The sequence below is a fragment of the Engraulis encrasicolus genome, chromosome 4 (assembly GCF_034702125.1).
Source record: "Engraulis encrasicolus isolate BLACKSEA-1 chromosome 4, IST_EnEncr_1.0, whole genome shotgun sequence".
In the NCBI taxonomy this organism is placed as follows: domain Eukaryota; kingdom Metazoa; phylum Chordata; class Actinopteri; order Clupeiformes; family Engraulidae; genus Engraulis; species Engraulis encrasicolus.
Genome location: NC_085860.1, coordinates 25,834,977 through 25,848,716, shown reverse-complemented (window position 1 = coordinate 25,848,716; position 13,740 = coordinate 25,834,977). Strand labels below are relative to the sequence as shown.

Genomic DNA, 13,740 nt, shown 5'->3' with positions numbered 1-13,740 from the left:
TGTTGGAGTCTCTGTGATTGAACCCTAGTTTCTTTTTACCTCATTTGTGTTTTTTTGTCTTAAACCATGGACCATACAAAGCCACGAGATGAGGATGGGTGTGGATGAAACTAACAAGATGCATCTGACTAATTAAAGAGCCAGCTGATCTCGTTTTTTATTTCCTAGATAGCCCCAGGGGTTGTGGTTTCAGCAGCTATTTAAAGAGATAACCTAATTGAAAAGGGAGCAGATTTTCAAATGAGGAGGGGTTGGTGGTGGTGGTGGTGGTGGGTGAAGGAGGAGGTTGGCAGGCAGGAGGGTGGCAGCCACAGGGGTGGTGGGTTAACCTCCTTATGCCGACTATGTCCTCGCTTCAACCTGGGTCGAATGATGCCACAAATCCATTATTTGGAAGAGGAAACCAACGCACACCAGAAGTTTCGAGGTGCAGGTAGCGGGTGCAGTTTCACTTTCAGAGAGGAAGATACCGCACACAATTGTCCATCGTGCTGAATTTTATTTACAGAAACAATGTTTCGGCAAACAACAAAATTACACAGACAGAATATTAAACATTGCTGGTTTTGGTTTTAATGTGTGAAATGAGAGGTGAATTGTTTCATGAAAGATTATAAAATCTAAACAGATTAAATCATATATCATATTCCAGAAGATACATGGAGCCATATATTTCTAAAAGCCTCTTATATTAATCACCAGCCCCCCACAGTGCAGTCATCCCCTCTCAAGCTTTTTTGGTAAAAAAAAATATGCCAAAGTAGACAACATTGTCTGAAGCATGCGACAAAGTCAAGAATGTCCGGGCCTAGTAGAGATAAAATACTGTTTTATTCCCTCCATATTCTGTCAAGTGATCATAGTGCCATAGCGTACATTAGCCTATACGATAAATTGGCCTTAACCCTTTAAGACACAGTGCAGTGTTGTAAATTTGCTGTTACCAGAATGGCAATGACCAAGTCATAGTGTATTAATAAAGGCCTTATTAAATGTGTTATGTCGTAGTTTTGTAGGGGCCTAGTACTATAGTAGTTAAGTTTTCAATGACTATTACAGCGTGCCACTGGAGGTATGGCGTGCATTATTGGCCTTTGAAGCCGACTGCTGTCACATGTAAAGCCCAAGCTAATTAATGGCCTCCCGTGTCACGACCTGACGTCCGTATGAATGACCATGAGCAGTGCGGGGATCAACCTGTGTCAACTACTTCAGCGTGAACGGACAAAGGAAAGGGGTTGAACACGAGTCAAGTTACCCTCTCTGGGTCTGACTCTACTCTGGGTGCTGCTGGTATTAACTCCTAGAAGTCCAGGGCCAAAGGAAGACAGACATTTTCAGGACACGTCTGATAAACCTCTACATATTTAAAGAGGACTTGAGACAACATTAAACCATCTCCCCAAACATGCGATGCACTGACGTTTAATTCATTTATAGATCGTTTTACAGTACAAGCCTATCTATTGCCAAATAAACTGGAACCAGAAACAAACCTTTAACACATTTTTTTAAAGCATTACACACAACCTACATCACTTCTTTCTGAACTATTCTACAGTACTAACCCCAACTCCGATGAAGTTGGGACGTTTGGTAAACAGTGAATAAAATCAAAATGCTATCATTTTCAAAACATTCAATCTATTCATTAGATGGAGAATAGTGAAAAGACAACATATTAAGTGTTAAAACCGAGAAAAAATATTGTTTTGGGGGACATATGTACTCATTTCTAATTTGATAAATCCAACACGTCTCAAAAGAGTTGGGACGGGGATCAGTGAAATTTAGTAAACATCCAAATAAGATAAAACAACAAAGAAGAACATTTCAAAATGAATTGTACTGACGGACAATATAGGTGTCCAGGTATAAGATCATCACAGAGAGGCTGAGTCACTCAGAATTAAAGATGCAAAGGGAATAATTACCATAGTTATTACATACATTTTTGAATTCCCTTTGATTTACCACGATTGAGTGTATATAAGACATATTTTTGTTAATAAAATCATTGTATAGGTTCATGACATCATGAAATATATATTGGCTGTAGTCTCACTCTAATTCCTGGAGTGCTAGAGCTATTGAAAATTGACCATATTAAGAATGCTTAATGCATGAAAATGACACAGGGGTTTAACATTCTCCTAAGCACCTCTGAGCTCACTTGAAATAGACCCAGAAGACATGGGAAACTGTCCTTTGCTTACAGAAGTCAGCAGAAGTTGTAGAAGTCCATTCTTTTTGACAATAATAGAGCATTGCACATCCTGTGCTACAGTGAAAATGGACCATCCAACTTGTGTTAGTGCTAGCTTCAAAAGTCAGCCTCCATGATGGCATGCGGATGCAGTAGTGCATTGGTTAAGATGTTCTCACTCATCTGTAGAGTTAAATACAGTGCTGAATGGTATAAATGGGTTTTAAACAGCATGAAAAGCCACTCATGCATTATATTTTGAAGGGAGATCTTCGATTACTGCCACATAGTAAGGTCAAATTGCATTCTCTACTATGTTTTAACAGTTTTGCTCCATCATAAGGACCAGCATGTGATAAAATGGTGGGTTTTTGGTCAAGACCTGTCACACTGTAAGCACTACAGAAAGGAAAACATTGCAAAACATGACAAGGAATACACCCACCATTTAAGCTGGTGAAATCATGTCCAAGATAGGAATTAACACTGTTTTTTATATAAAATCATCTCATCGGTTAATGTATTTAACTGTTAAGTGTTGTCTTTTGTTTTGTTTTTAGTCTTCCTCGACATTTGCTGCCATTTATTGTCCCCGTCCCAACTCTTTTGAGACGTGTTGGATTTCTCACATTAGAAATGAGTACATATGTCCCCCAAAACAATATTTTTTCTCGGTTTTAACACTTAATATGTTGTCTTTTCACTATTCTCCATCTAATGAATAGATTGAGTGTTTTGAAAATTATAGCATTTTGATTTTATTCACTGTTTACCAAACGTCCCAACTTCATCGGAGTTGGGGTTTGTACATACTATGGTCAGAGGTGCATCTTGCCATCAGGCAAGGCAGGCAGCCGCTTGGGGCCCCTAAGCCCCAAGATAGTGATTAACAGCCCGCATTTTACCACAGTAGTGGCGATTTTGGTTCAAATGCTCATTTTTTTGCGCTTTCGGGGCCCCATCTGACCCTAGAATCGCCTCTGACTATGGTTGTAGGACAACAGCCCCTGTTTGACGCCCATCGCGAATGAGGAGCCAAAGCTGCCTTACCTTGGCACCGTGCCACTAGGAGCAACCACCCAGCGCACCCTCCCCACTCCCAGACATGACAGTGATGAAAGAGAAAAGACAACACGTGAAAGACAAATGTGGAATAAAATGTGAGAGAAAGTAGAAGAGAAAGCCAAGAAGACAGAGATGAATATGAAGGGCAACAGTACAGGGAGCGGGACTCTGACAGTATCGCTCTGTCATTGTGGAGTGAATAAAGGGCTGCTATTCACATGTCCTTTACTGGTGCTGCGTTTTATGTAAGGGATAACGTTCAGCGTAGAAGGTCATTATCATGGAATAGTGCCCGACCGACAGACAGACAGACAGACACACACGCGCACACACGCACACAGACACACACAGACACACACACGCACACACACACACACACACACACGCACGCACACACACTTTATTACTAATTTCAATCCACTTGAAAGACATATCAAAAGCATTCTGAGTGCAAATCTCTGCATAACATGCATAACGCGGCAATAAAATGTGTCACTGTCAGTGTTTCACGCAGAACATTTCTTACTCAAGATTGGGGGGGGCAGTGCCAGAAACGTGACTATCATTGTTGGAAATCACATGTTGTTGCAATTTCAACAATAAATAGCTTATACAATTGTTTGGTAAAGCATCTTTGGAAATTCAATTCACTGTACAAAATATTTATCTTCTGGTGATCTACTCAAGGTGGTATGGTTGTTGTATATGGTCACGGTGGTCACCTTAGGTCAGTGTTTCCCAAACAGGTGTACGTGTACCACTAGGGGTACGCGAGCACACCTCAGGGGGTACGTGGAGAAATGTAATAATAACAAATACATGGAGAGTAGCCACTTTGGGATAGCAGAATAGATATAGAACATGCGTGAGGGGGGTACTCTTCATATGACAACAAGGCTTAGGGGGTACACAGGACAAAAAAGATTGGGAAACACTGCCTTAGGTAATTGGTGATGTTGTGAAGTGAAGTGGGGACCCCTGCTCGTCATAACTAGTGCATTTTATTAGAGATGCACCGGATCCTGATTTTTAGGATCCTGCCGGATACCGGATCCACTGCTTAAGATCCTGCCGGATCCGGAACCGGATACCGGATCCTACAAAAGGGTTGAAACACATAGCCAACTCGCACACGTGGGCCATTTTTATTACGTTGGCGCAAACTATTTTTAAGACTCATTGGCTTACTGCCACACTGCCTTCAACGGCCGCTTCCAAAGGGCTTTCACTCCATGCAGCGATTGGGGTTGTGAAAGACTGACTGAAAAGCCTAGGCTACATAAAAAGTAGAGATGCCCCAGATCCTGATTTTTAGGTAACTGGCGGATACCGGATCCACTCCTTAAGATCCTGCCGGATCCGGATAGTCTGAAAAACCCTAGTATCCTGCCGGATCCGGAACCGGATCTTGGATCCTGTACATCTCTACTTTTTATGTAAGGGTGCCAGAACGAGTTTTAACCCCTTAGCACAGAGCCTATGTTATAAACTAACTGTCACCAAAATTGTAATGGCTATGTCTTAATCTGTTACTTAAGGCCCTCTGTACTGTCATAGCCATGTTGTTATGATGTAGTTGAGTATTTTCAGTAAATAGTGACTAGGCCCGCCGGCCACCCCATCTACAGTAAGGGGCTACAGTGGTGGTGCACTTTTTTTTTCTTCATTTTTACTTCAGTCTTTATTTCTTAACAATGTTACTGCTGCTGCACTCCACTCATTTGTCTGCAGTAAAAGTTGAGAAAGCCTCATTTAGGGAGCCCAAAAGTGGGGATGCGAATGCACCACGGCATCCCCCTTTCCGGCACCTATGATTTTATGTAAAAGGGATAACAGCGAGAAGGTACGCCTTTGGCAACATGGTAATAAAGAAATTTAATGAACAAGCCCTGACCAGATCAAGGAACTTCACGTCTTCTAAAATATTTGCGAGCAATGGACCAGCATAGACAGCAAATCACTTCCGTCCCAACCACACACACTACAACAACACACTCCCCCACTATGACACACAGACACAGATGCACGTACACATACACAGACACACACACACCCATTCGCGCGCACACACACGCATGCACACACACACACACACACACACACACACACACACACACACACACACACACACACACACACACACGCATGCACACACACACACACACACATACGCACGAATGGACGCATGCACGCACATACACACACCACTCTTTCCAGCCTCCTTCACAAAGAGCTCAATATGCCCTCTCCAAAAACAGAATTTAAGACATTTAAAATATACATATTGCTATCATTCCATCATTAGTGGATGATTGAATAGTATCCCAACTGTAGTACTGTGTTCTGCAAAATCACGGGGATCCCTTTCAGACTAGGAAGGGTATGAATGAATGACGCGAGAGCCCCCTTTCACACAGCCACAGCTCCATGGCCGGAGCTAGAGGGAGGGCAAGCAGGGCATTTGCCCCTGGGCCCAGGGCACTCTTGCATTGGTGGTGGGGGCCCAATTGTGATCTTGTCAGGTCATATAGGGGGCCCGACAAGTGTTTTGCCCTGGGGCCCTGTTTACAATTGTTCCACCACTGCACAGCTCCATGTGCCCTCCAAGCCAAACAGGGAATCGGCGCTGTGGCTCAGTGGCCCAACACAAGCAGACAGGACACAAAAGAGATCACACAGCTGACGGCGTAATTCATGATGGGACGGGGGCCTTAAGCTGCATGGACACATTATAAGCTCCAGGCTACCCCTCCTCCTCTCTCCCTCCTTACTCCTTCCACCCCATTGAGGATGGGCCCCCAAACCCTGCTACTAGCATTCTGCCCCCATCCCCTCCTCACTTCTCACACCCTCCCCTCTCTACTACTCTCTCTTTAGCTGTATCCCTAATGACTCTCCAGGACCCTTCCTCTCCTCTATACCATGTCTTACCTTACAATTCTCTCTGGTCTTCTTCCCTTACACCTTCACTCTCTTCTAATTTCCTCCAACTTTTCTTCTCCTCCCTCTTCCATCCACTATGGATGCGCCCTCACCTGCCACTTCATGACTTATAAAATATTTGTACTTTATATTGAACTTTACGTCTTATCAAATATTTGTAAGCAATGGACCAGCATAGAACAACAAATCACTCCCGTCCCAACCACACTCACCCACTACACTACACTACAACAAATCACTCCACTACAACACACTCACCCACCATGACACACAGACACAGATGCACGCACACATGCACACACACACACACACACACACACACACCCATGCACGCACACACATATATGCACGCATGGACGCACGTGCACACACACATTCTCCAAAAACAGAATCAGCAGTGTAGCTGAGCCACCTCCCCTCCTCACTCATCCCCACTACGTTCTGTCCTCTCCTCTCTTCTCTTGAGTTCAACTCGTTCCTCTCCTCTTCCCCATATCTTACCTTCCTTCCTATCCTTTCTTCTTCGTCTTATCTTCCCTCTCCGCTCCTCACCACTACTCTCCACTCAACCCCCCAACACTCTCCCCTTCCCTCTCTCATCTCCTCTACATACCTTCTCCCCACTCCTCTCCTCTCTTTTCCCTTCACCTTCATCTCCTCGCCCTCTCTTCTGTTCTCTCCGGTTCTTCCCCTAACTACTCTCCCTTCCATCTCTCATTGTCTCTCCTCTGTTGTCCTCTACATTCCCTCCCTTCCTCTCCTCTGCACTCCTCTCTTCTGTTTTTCTCCCCTGCCCCATTTTCCCTACTCCTCTTCTCCCCTGCTCTTACCCAACAGCACTCTCCTCCCCTTCTCTGCTCTCCTCATCTTTCTTTTCTTCTGACCTACCCACATCCTATCCCCTCCTCTCTTCCACCCCTCCATTTTTCTCTCCATCTCCTCTCCTCTGCTCTCCTCTCCTCCCCAGTCCCCTCGGGATGTGGTAAGGGAGCAGACCCCACCGGCTTCCAGTGTGTTCCTCTCTGTGCCTGAGTGAATGCGCTTGAGCCTAATACCGACTAATCTGCTCATCGAGTGGCCCCCAATGCCGAGCCCGGAAAATCTGACCTGCCAACACAACACAACATACTCCCCCCTCAAGCACACATACATACACCATCCCATCACAACACACCATACTCCCCCCTCAAGCACACATATACCATCCCAACACAACACACCATACTCCCCCTCAAGCACACATACACTATCCCAACACAACACACCATACTCCCCCCTCAAGCACACATACACTATCCCAACACAACACAACATACTCCCCCCTCAAGCACACATACATACACCATCCCATCACAACACAACATACTCCCCCCTCAAGCACACATACACTATCCCAACACAACACACCATACTCCCCCCTCAAGCACACATACACTATCCCAACACAACACAACATACTCCCCCCTCAAGCACACATACATACACCATCCCAACACAACACCCACTGCATCACTACACTACCCACTCCCTTCCCACCCCCCTGCTCTCTTCAGCACCCCCATCCCATCATCGACAACTGCTGCCACACCAGTACACTCTCCACCACACAAAGCCCTGGAAATGGGGGACCTCTCTCTGTTGCTATCCCCCTTTCTTTTTCTCTTTCACTCTCACTCCATATCCCTCTTTCTCTCACAGCCTCTCTCCGTCCCTCTCTCTCTCTCTCTCTCTCTCTCTCTCTGCTAATTTATCTGACCATCAACACTGCTGCTACACCACTCCACTCCTCTCTCAGTCTCCCCACACAAAGCCCTGTAGATGGGGACCTCTCTCTGCCACTCCATCTCTCCATCTCACTCCCTCCTCCTCTCCCCCCCTCCCTCCCCTCCCTCCCCCTCTCTTCCTCAGTTTCTCGCTCCTCTCCCTATCTCTCTCTCTCTCTCTCTCTCTCTCTCTCTCTCTCTCTCTCTCTCTCTCTCTCTCTCTCACTCCCTTACTCTCTCGCTCTCTCACTCCCTTACTCTCCCCCCCCCCTCTCTCGATGGGGAGCAGCAGGTCGGTCTGCACTCAGAGTGCTCTCGAAGAGAGGAGGACTGAGGACCGAAGAGAAGTTTGAAAGACAGGAAATGAAAAGAGGGAGACTGGCACTTAAAAGAGAAAAAACAAGATGAGTGGGTAGCCCTGTTCTGGGTTCAGCTGAGGTCTCCCTGTGCTTCACATGGGGTTGCTGCTACAGACGTACTGTTTTCTGGAAAATCGCCATTGTGTAGAAAGTGTGAATCTTGCGTGTGAATCAAAGAAACAAAAACATTTAAGAAAAAATGTAAAAGTACAAGTAAGTTCACAAAACTATGTACATGCATAAAATGCATAAAACGTTAAGATTAGGAATGCTCAGACACTGAAATACCATTCTGAAAATAAATAAAGTAGTGTAGTGAATATCATGACTTGTTGTTACACACGTTTTGTAGATAGATGCAGCATTTTAAAAAAATATATATTTTTTTTTTATGCTGTTATACTGTTGTCTCACAGACACTGAACTTCCTGGCAACAGGTACTGCAAGCTGAAGAGCTAATCAAAGCACTCTTGGCTCTTGTTCACAGACGCAAGCGATACCAATTCAACACGCTGAATGAGGCCAATAGAGCTGGCAACACATTGAGGAGCAGCATGGGACAGGATGGAAGGAAGGACCACCATGTCTCTCTGCAAAGTGTGTGACGAACCTTATACGCTACGTCGTCATTGGTCATGTACAACACGGTGAAACAGATACACAAATACTAAAAAACCCCAGCAAATTACAGCGACTTTACTTAAATGCTTACATTTTTGTCATTATTTCAAATAGATGCTGTAGTTCTGGTCCCTTTTTTAGATGTTTTAGACATAATGAACACACAATCATGAAGGGTGCCAGTGGTAATTGTGATAATTAAATACATGCACCAAAAGAGTAGCCTGGTCCTGACCATCCCATAATACTAACATTTCATTTCGTATTTATGGTCTGGCATTTGTTTGCTCTGAAGCGATTGTAGGAAGCAGGAAGTTTGCATTCAGTTATGGTTTGAAATTATTGGACACCTCTCACCCAATCGCTGGCAGTTACTCAACAACAACATAGCGCAGACCAATGGCTCTGGCACAGATGTGTACGTCATTGTCACGAGCGTCCTCCCCCTTTCGCCCCCACGTGGGGGGCGTATTCGATTATTGGCTGTTTTCTGGGGGGGGGGCGTTGCGATCAAAATTCTACTGCTCCAGGCACTCCACAGAGAAGCACGGCCAGACTACAGTAGTGGAGCCAAAAGAGGCTACCAAAATAGTGCAATAAAAGTAATTAAAACACATTAATTAATAATAAAAACAAATCCAATATTTCCCTATATGCTACTGAATATGGACAATGGAGACATCTGAACTAAAACCACACTGTCACCAGTCTGAACAGCCGTACTATCTCTTCCCCTAGTTTCAGATGGCTCTGTGGTAGGTCCAGGGAAGGTAAATAACAGGTGCATGGGGGGATGTCAATGTGAATTGGCTATCTGAGCTGTCAAATTTCAGAAGAAGTTCAAGCAGAGAGAGTAGAGAGAGAGAGGTTCCATTGGCCCATTGTTTCCGGGTTCTATTATTGGGGGGGTGCCTTTAGGCAGACCTAGGCAGACCTGAGGACTGTTCTATTCAATGCTAGGAGCATTATGACACGCCCCTTTAGGCAGACCGGAACCTGGTCACATTAGGTGCCCATAGAAACCTATTATGTTGGCATATCTCTATACTTAAAGAATCTCTGTTTCAAGTGGCTTTGATGAACTGGCAAATATTGTCTCCATTACATCTGCCAAATATTCAAAAATAAAAAGCCTAATACCTGTAATGATCTGTAATGGTCTGAAGAAGGGTTCTACCCGAAACGTCACGGGAAAAAAATAAAAATAATTGGGAGCATGAAATCCTGGTTGTAGCGGACTTCGCTTCTTTTTTATCTGGATATTTATTGGTGCTGCTCCGAGGTCAGACGCCTGGATGTGCGAGCTTTTTACCTTCAACTTAATACCTGTAATGCCCATTTAAGACAAAGAGCAATTCCACACCAAGCCGACGGTTGGGTATCAGCGGGTGTCAGCAGGTCAGCAGAAAGACAAACATACGCCAAGCTCTGCTACTACGGTAGCTGGCATTTACTTCATTCACATCCTAGCGATTCAGCACCACAGTAGCCTTCACAACAACATCTGCCACCAGGTCTTCCTGTGTAGTACAACCCCAGACTCAAACCTGCAAACTCACAGCAACTGCATGGTAGACAGACAAGCTACCAAATCATGTAAAAGCTGTGTTCATTCAGCGGCTTCAATGTGCGGCTTACTGTAATTTGTAGTGGGAGGAACAAGCCATTGCTGATGCACTAAGCACTGATAGCTGGCATTCATCGTTCAAGCTGGATATGTATGAATATCTCAATTGAATATCTCATAAGTTGATTGATAGTTGAGTTTTGTCTTCATGATCTTGCCGATGAGCCCAATTGACAAGTGACAACAAAACCATGATACATCACAACAGTCTCATCCATCAAAGCAGTAAGTTCAATGGTCCTGTGACCATCATAGTACAGTAAGCCGCATCCTAGCAACTGCCACTGCATTGACAATCTTAAAACTGCTACGGCAGAGCCGCATTAACGCACATGGCTGCTGCCTAGGCGTGGAACGTTAGTAAACATCCCTCCTGAAGGCTCAACACAGTGCAGTGGCGTTGGGCTATTGGATCTTTAGCTCAGCGGTCTCGTACTGTGCCTCCCATTCCCGAACCGATGTAGTTGACGAGGTGCCAGGTTCGCGGCCCCAAGGGGGGCGAACCGTGCAGGAACACCTCCAACACATACAGGGCGCGGTACGCGGGGGTACGCAGTCCACCCACTTCTCATGAGGTGAGAATTGAAAAAAAAAACTTCTGCCGATGTTTAAAAACCAAAAGCAATGAGCACATCGCAGAATTTCAGGTGATGGATCAAACAGATCAAGACGGAGAAGAATGACAATTCGTCAGTAGGACTAGGGGAGGTTTGACGTGATAAGTTGCCTAATTATTTGATGACGTCAAAAAATCCCCCTACCCCACCCACCCACCCCCCCGCGATTCCACATCTGCCTTGCAAATGAGAGAATGACCTTTGATATTTTTTTTGCAAGATATTGAATAAATCATCAATGACATCAATGAATTTTATAATCAATGACATCCAGCATCACGTCATAAAGTCCACAGGAAAGGACAGGAGGACAAAGATTGACTTTCACCCTAGTTCATATTTTACTTGCTTTACGCGCTTACTTGCAGTACCAGTAATGACCACAGTCCTCCAGGCAGCAGTGCTACAGGGCACACAGAGCGGAGCATGCCTTGAGTCGGGCGAGTGGAGCGGCTCTGGGCAATGCTGTGATTGACAGGCTGATGCCCCAAAAGTGCCATCTGTCACTGGGACCCCACAACAAAACAAGGACTTGCCTCACAGGGTGGGCGGGCATGAGACACACATACACATGCACGCACACACACACACACACACACGCAGACGCGCGCGCGCACACGCACACACACACACACACACACACACACACACACACACACACACACACACACACACACACATTCTGATCTGCAGAGAGAGAGAGAGAATGATTTCTACTACTTACTGCACAGATGGAGTCAAGAAGTCCTACCATTCATTCCATTCCCATTTTCATTTTCATCATTCTTTCTTTTTCAACGTTAGCAGGTGTAACTCACTGCTCTAATCCCATAACCATCTGCTTTTGTTGTTTTATCGAAGCCATTTCTAACATTGACAATTAAATTGAGGAAGAAACAACACTTTGTTCATAATATCTAATATCGGCAAATGAGGAGACGTGTGTGTGTGTGTGTGTGTGTGTGTGTGTGTGTGTGTGTGTGTGTGTGTGTGTGTGTGTGTGTGTGTGTGTGTGTGTGTGTGTGTGTCTGGAAATAGCTGTGTGGCATGACAGTGAGAAAAGAGAGAAAGAGAAAGAGAGAGAGAGAGAGAGAGAGAGAGAGAGAGAGAGAGAGAGAGAGAGAGATGAAAGAAATGAAATGAAAATAGGCATCAGTGACAGCCTAAATTCACAAATTCTATCCTTGTTTCTTTCGCTCCCTCTTTTCCAACTTAAAGAAGAGTGATCTCAGACTTCAGTGCATCAGTCTGTGGGAAGCAGACACTGAAACCGTGGACAACAAATTAAAACCACAGTATAGGCCAAATTACTTTTAAAGTATTTTTCTGTTGGGCCTACTGCGGTATCAACTTTATCAGCAGCTTTTCAAATAGGCCTAAAATAAAATAAAAAAACATCAAAGCTTGTTCCATCCAAGTTTAACAAGACCTTTTTATTATCAACATCTTTTAAGTGAATGCTAGCCTATTTTTACATCAATTTACCCTTCCCAAACACTCTCTGAAAGAAGAATTGTGAGTGGTGAAAGGGACAGCTCATGGTATCAGTAACACGAGGAACCTCTGCTGCCAGTCTATTCACTTTAAGTAGCGAGTTTTCCCCAATCAGTTGTTGTTTGGGTGCACAAACATAGCACCCGACTTGATAATAACACAGACCTAGTCCAAGTACCGTGGCGAAAGCGTCCTTTCAATGCGTGACAGGTCCCTTTTGTGGTGATGGACCAAATAAATGCTAGACGCCTGAAGCCGGCAAACGTTTTAATTCAGCCCAAGTGTGATATTGTATAGTGCCACTTGAGAGAGCCTGTGGTTGTTGAGACAGACAGAGAATGTGAACAATTCTAACTAGATTTGGACAGACACCAACAGAAGACAACCAACGTCCTTGCGTAAAAACGCTCATCAGTGGATAGCTTTTACCGTTTGAAGCACAACTTCCACAAAAATGTTTTCAAGGACAAATCATTAAAACCACTTTAAATTGCACACTAATAGCTTATACTGGGCTAAATGAAATTCGCGCTGAACTGAAGAGTATGTATACTAATCTTGAACTTGTCCTGCGTAACCAAACAGAAATCTCAGAAGCCTGGCGTGTTTCAAAAATGTTTTGTAGCGTCATTAGCATAAAACAAGGTTACCAAAAGTCACATTTTGCAGCAAAGCAGACCGTCTAAAATAGGTTTAAGAATACAAAGAGGTAGTGCCTTACCTATTTGACAGAGGAGCAGTAGCTGTCCGAACCAAAGAACGTTCCAACTCATCTCCATGTTGTCTTTACGTGATGTATAAGTTATTTACGTAATATTGCTGGATTAATTTTAGGTAGGTTAAGGGAATAACAGTCCCACCGCTCGAATTCATTTACGTTTATTTCATCCCGCAACCCTTTGGCGCTGAAACGGTCCCGACTGCGCTACGACTGTCGCCTCAGCGAGTGCGACCTACGGCGTAACAAAATTGAATGGGAGAGAGTGGGAAAGAGAGTTGCGCTTGTCAGTGTGCGCCGCCCACAGTCAGGGTAAAAGAGCTATC

The 13,740-nt window shown here is 44.6% G+C and overlaps 1 protein-coding gene across 1 annotated transcript in view; it reads right to left on the bottom strand.

Annotated features, from left to right (window-relative positions):
* Positions 1-13,740, bottom strand: part of ptprz1a (protein tyrosine phosphatase receptor type Z1a) — an 89,937-nt gene extending 76,197 nt beyond the window's left edge. Inside the window, exon 1 of the mRNA XM_063196991.1 lies at positions 13,418-13,740. Within this exon, the coding sequence (XP_063053061.1) occupies positions 13,418-13,475 (58 nt within the window). The 5' untranslated portion in view covers positions 13,476-13,740. The remainder of the gene's footprint in view (positions 1-13,417) is intronic.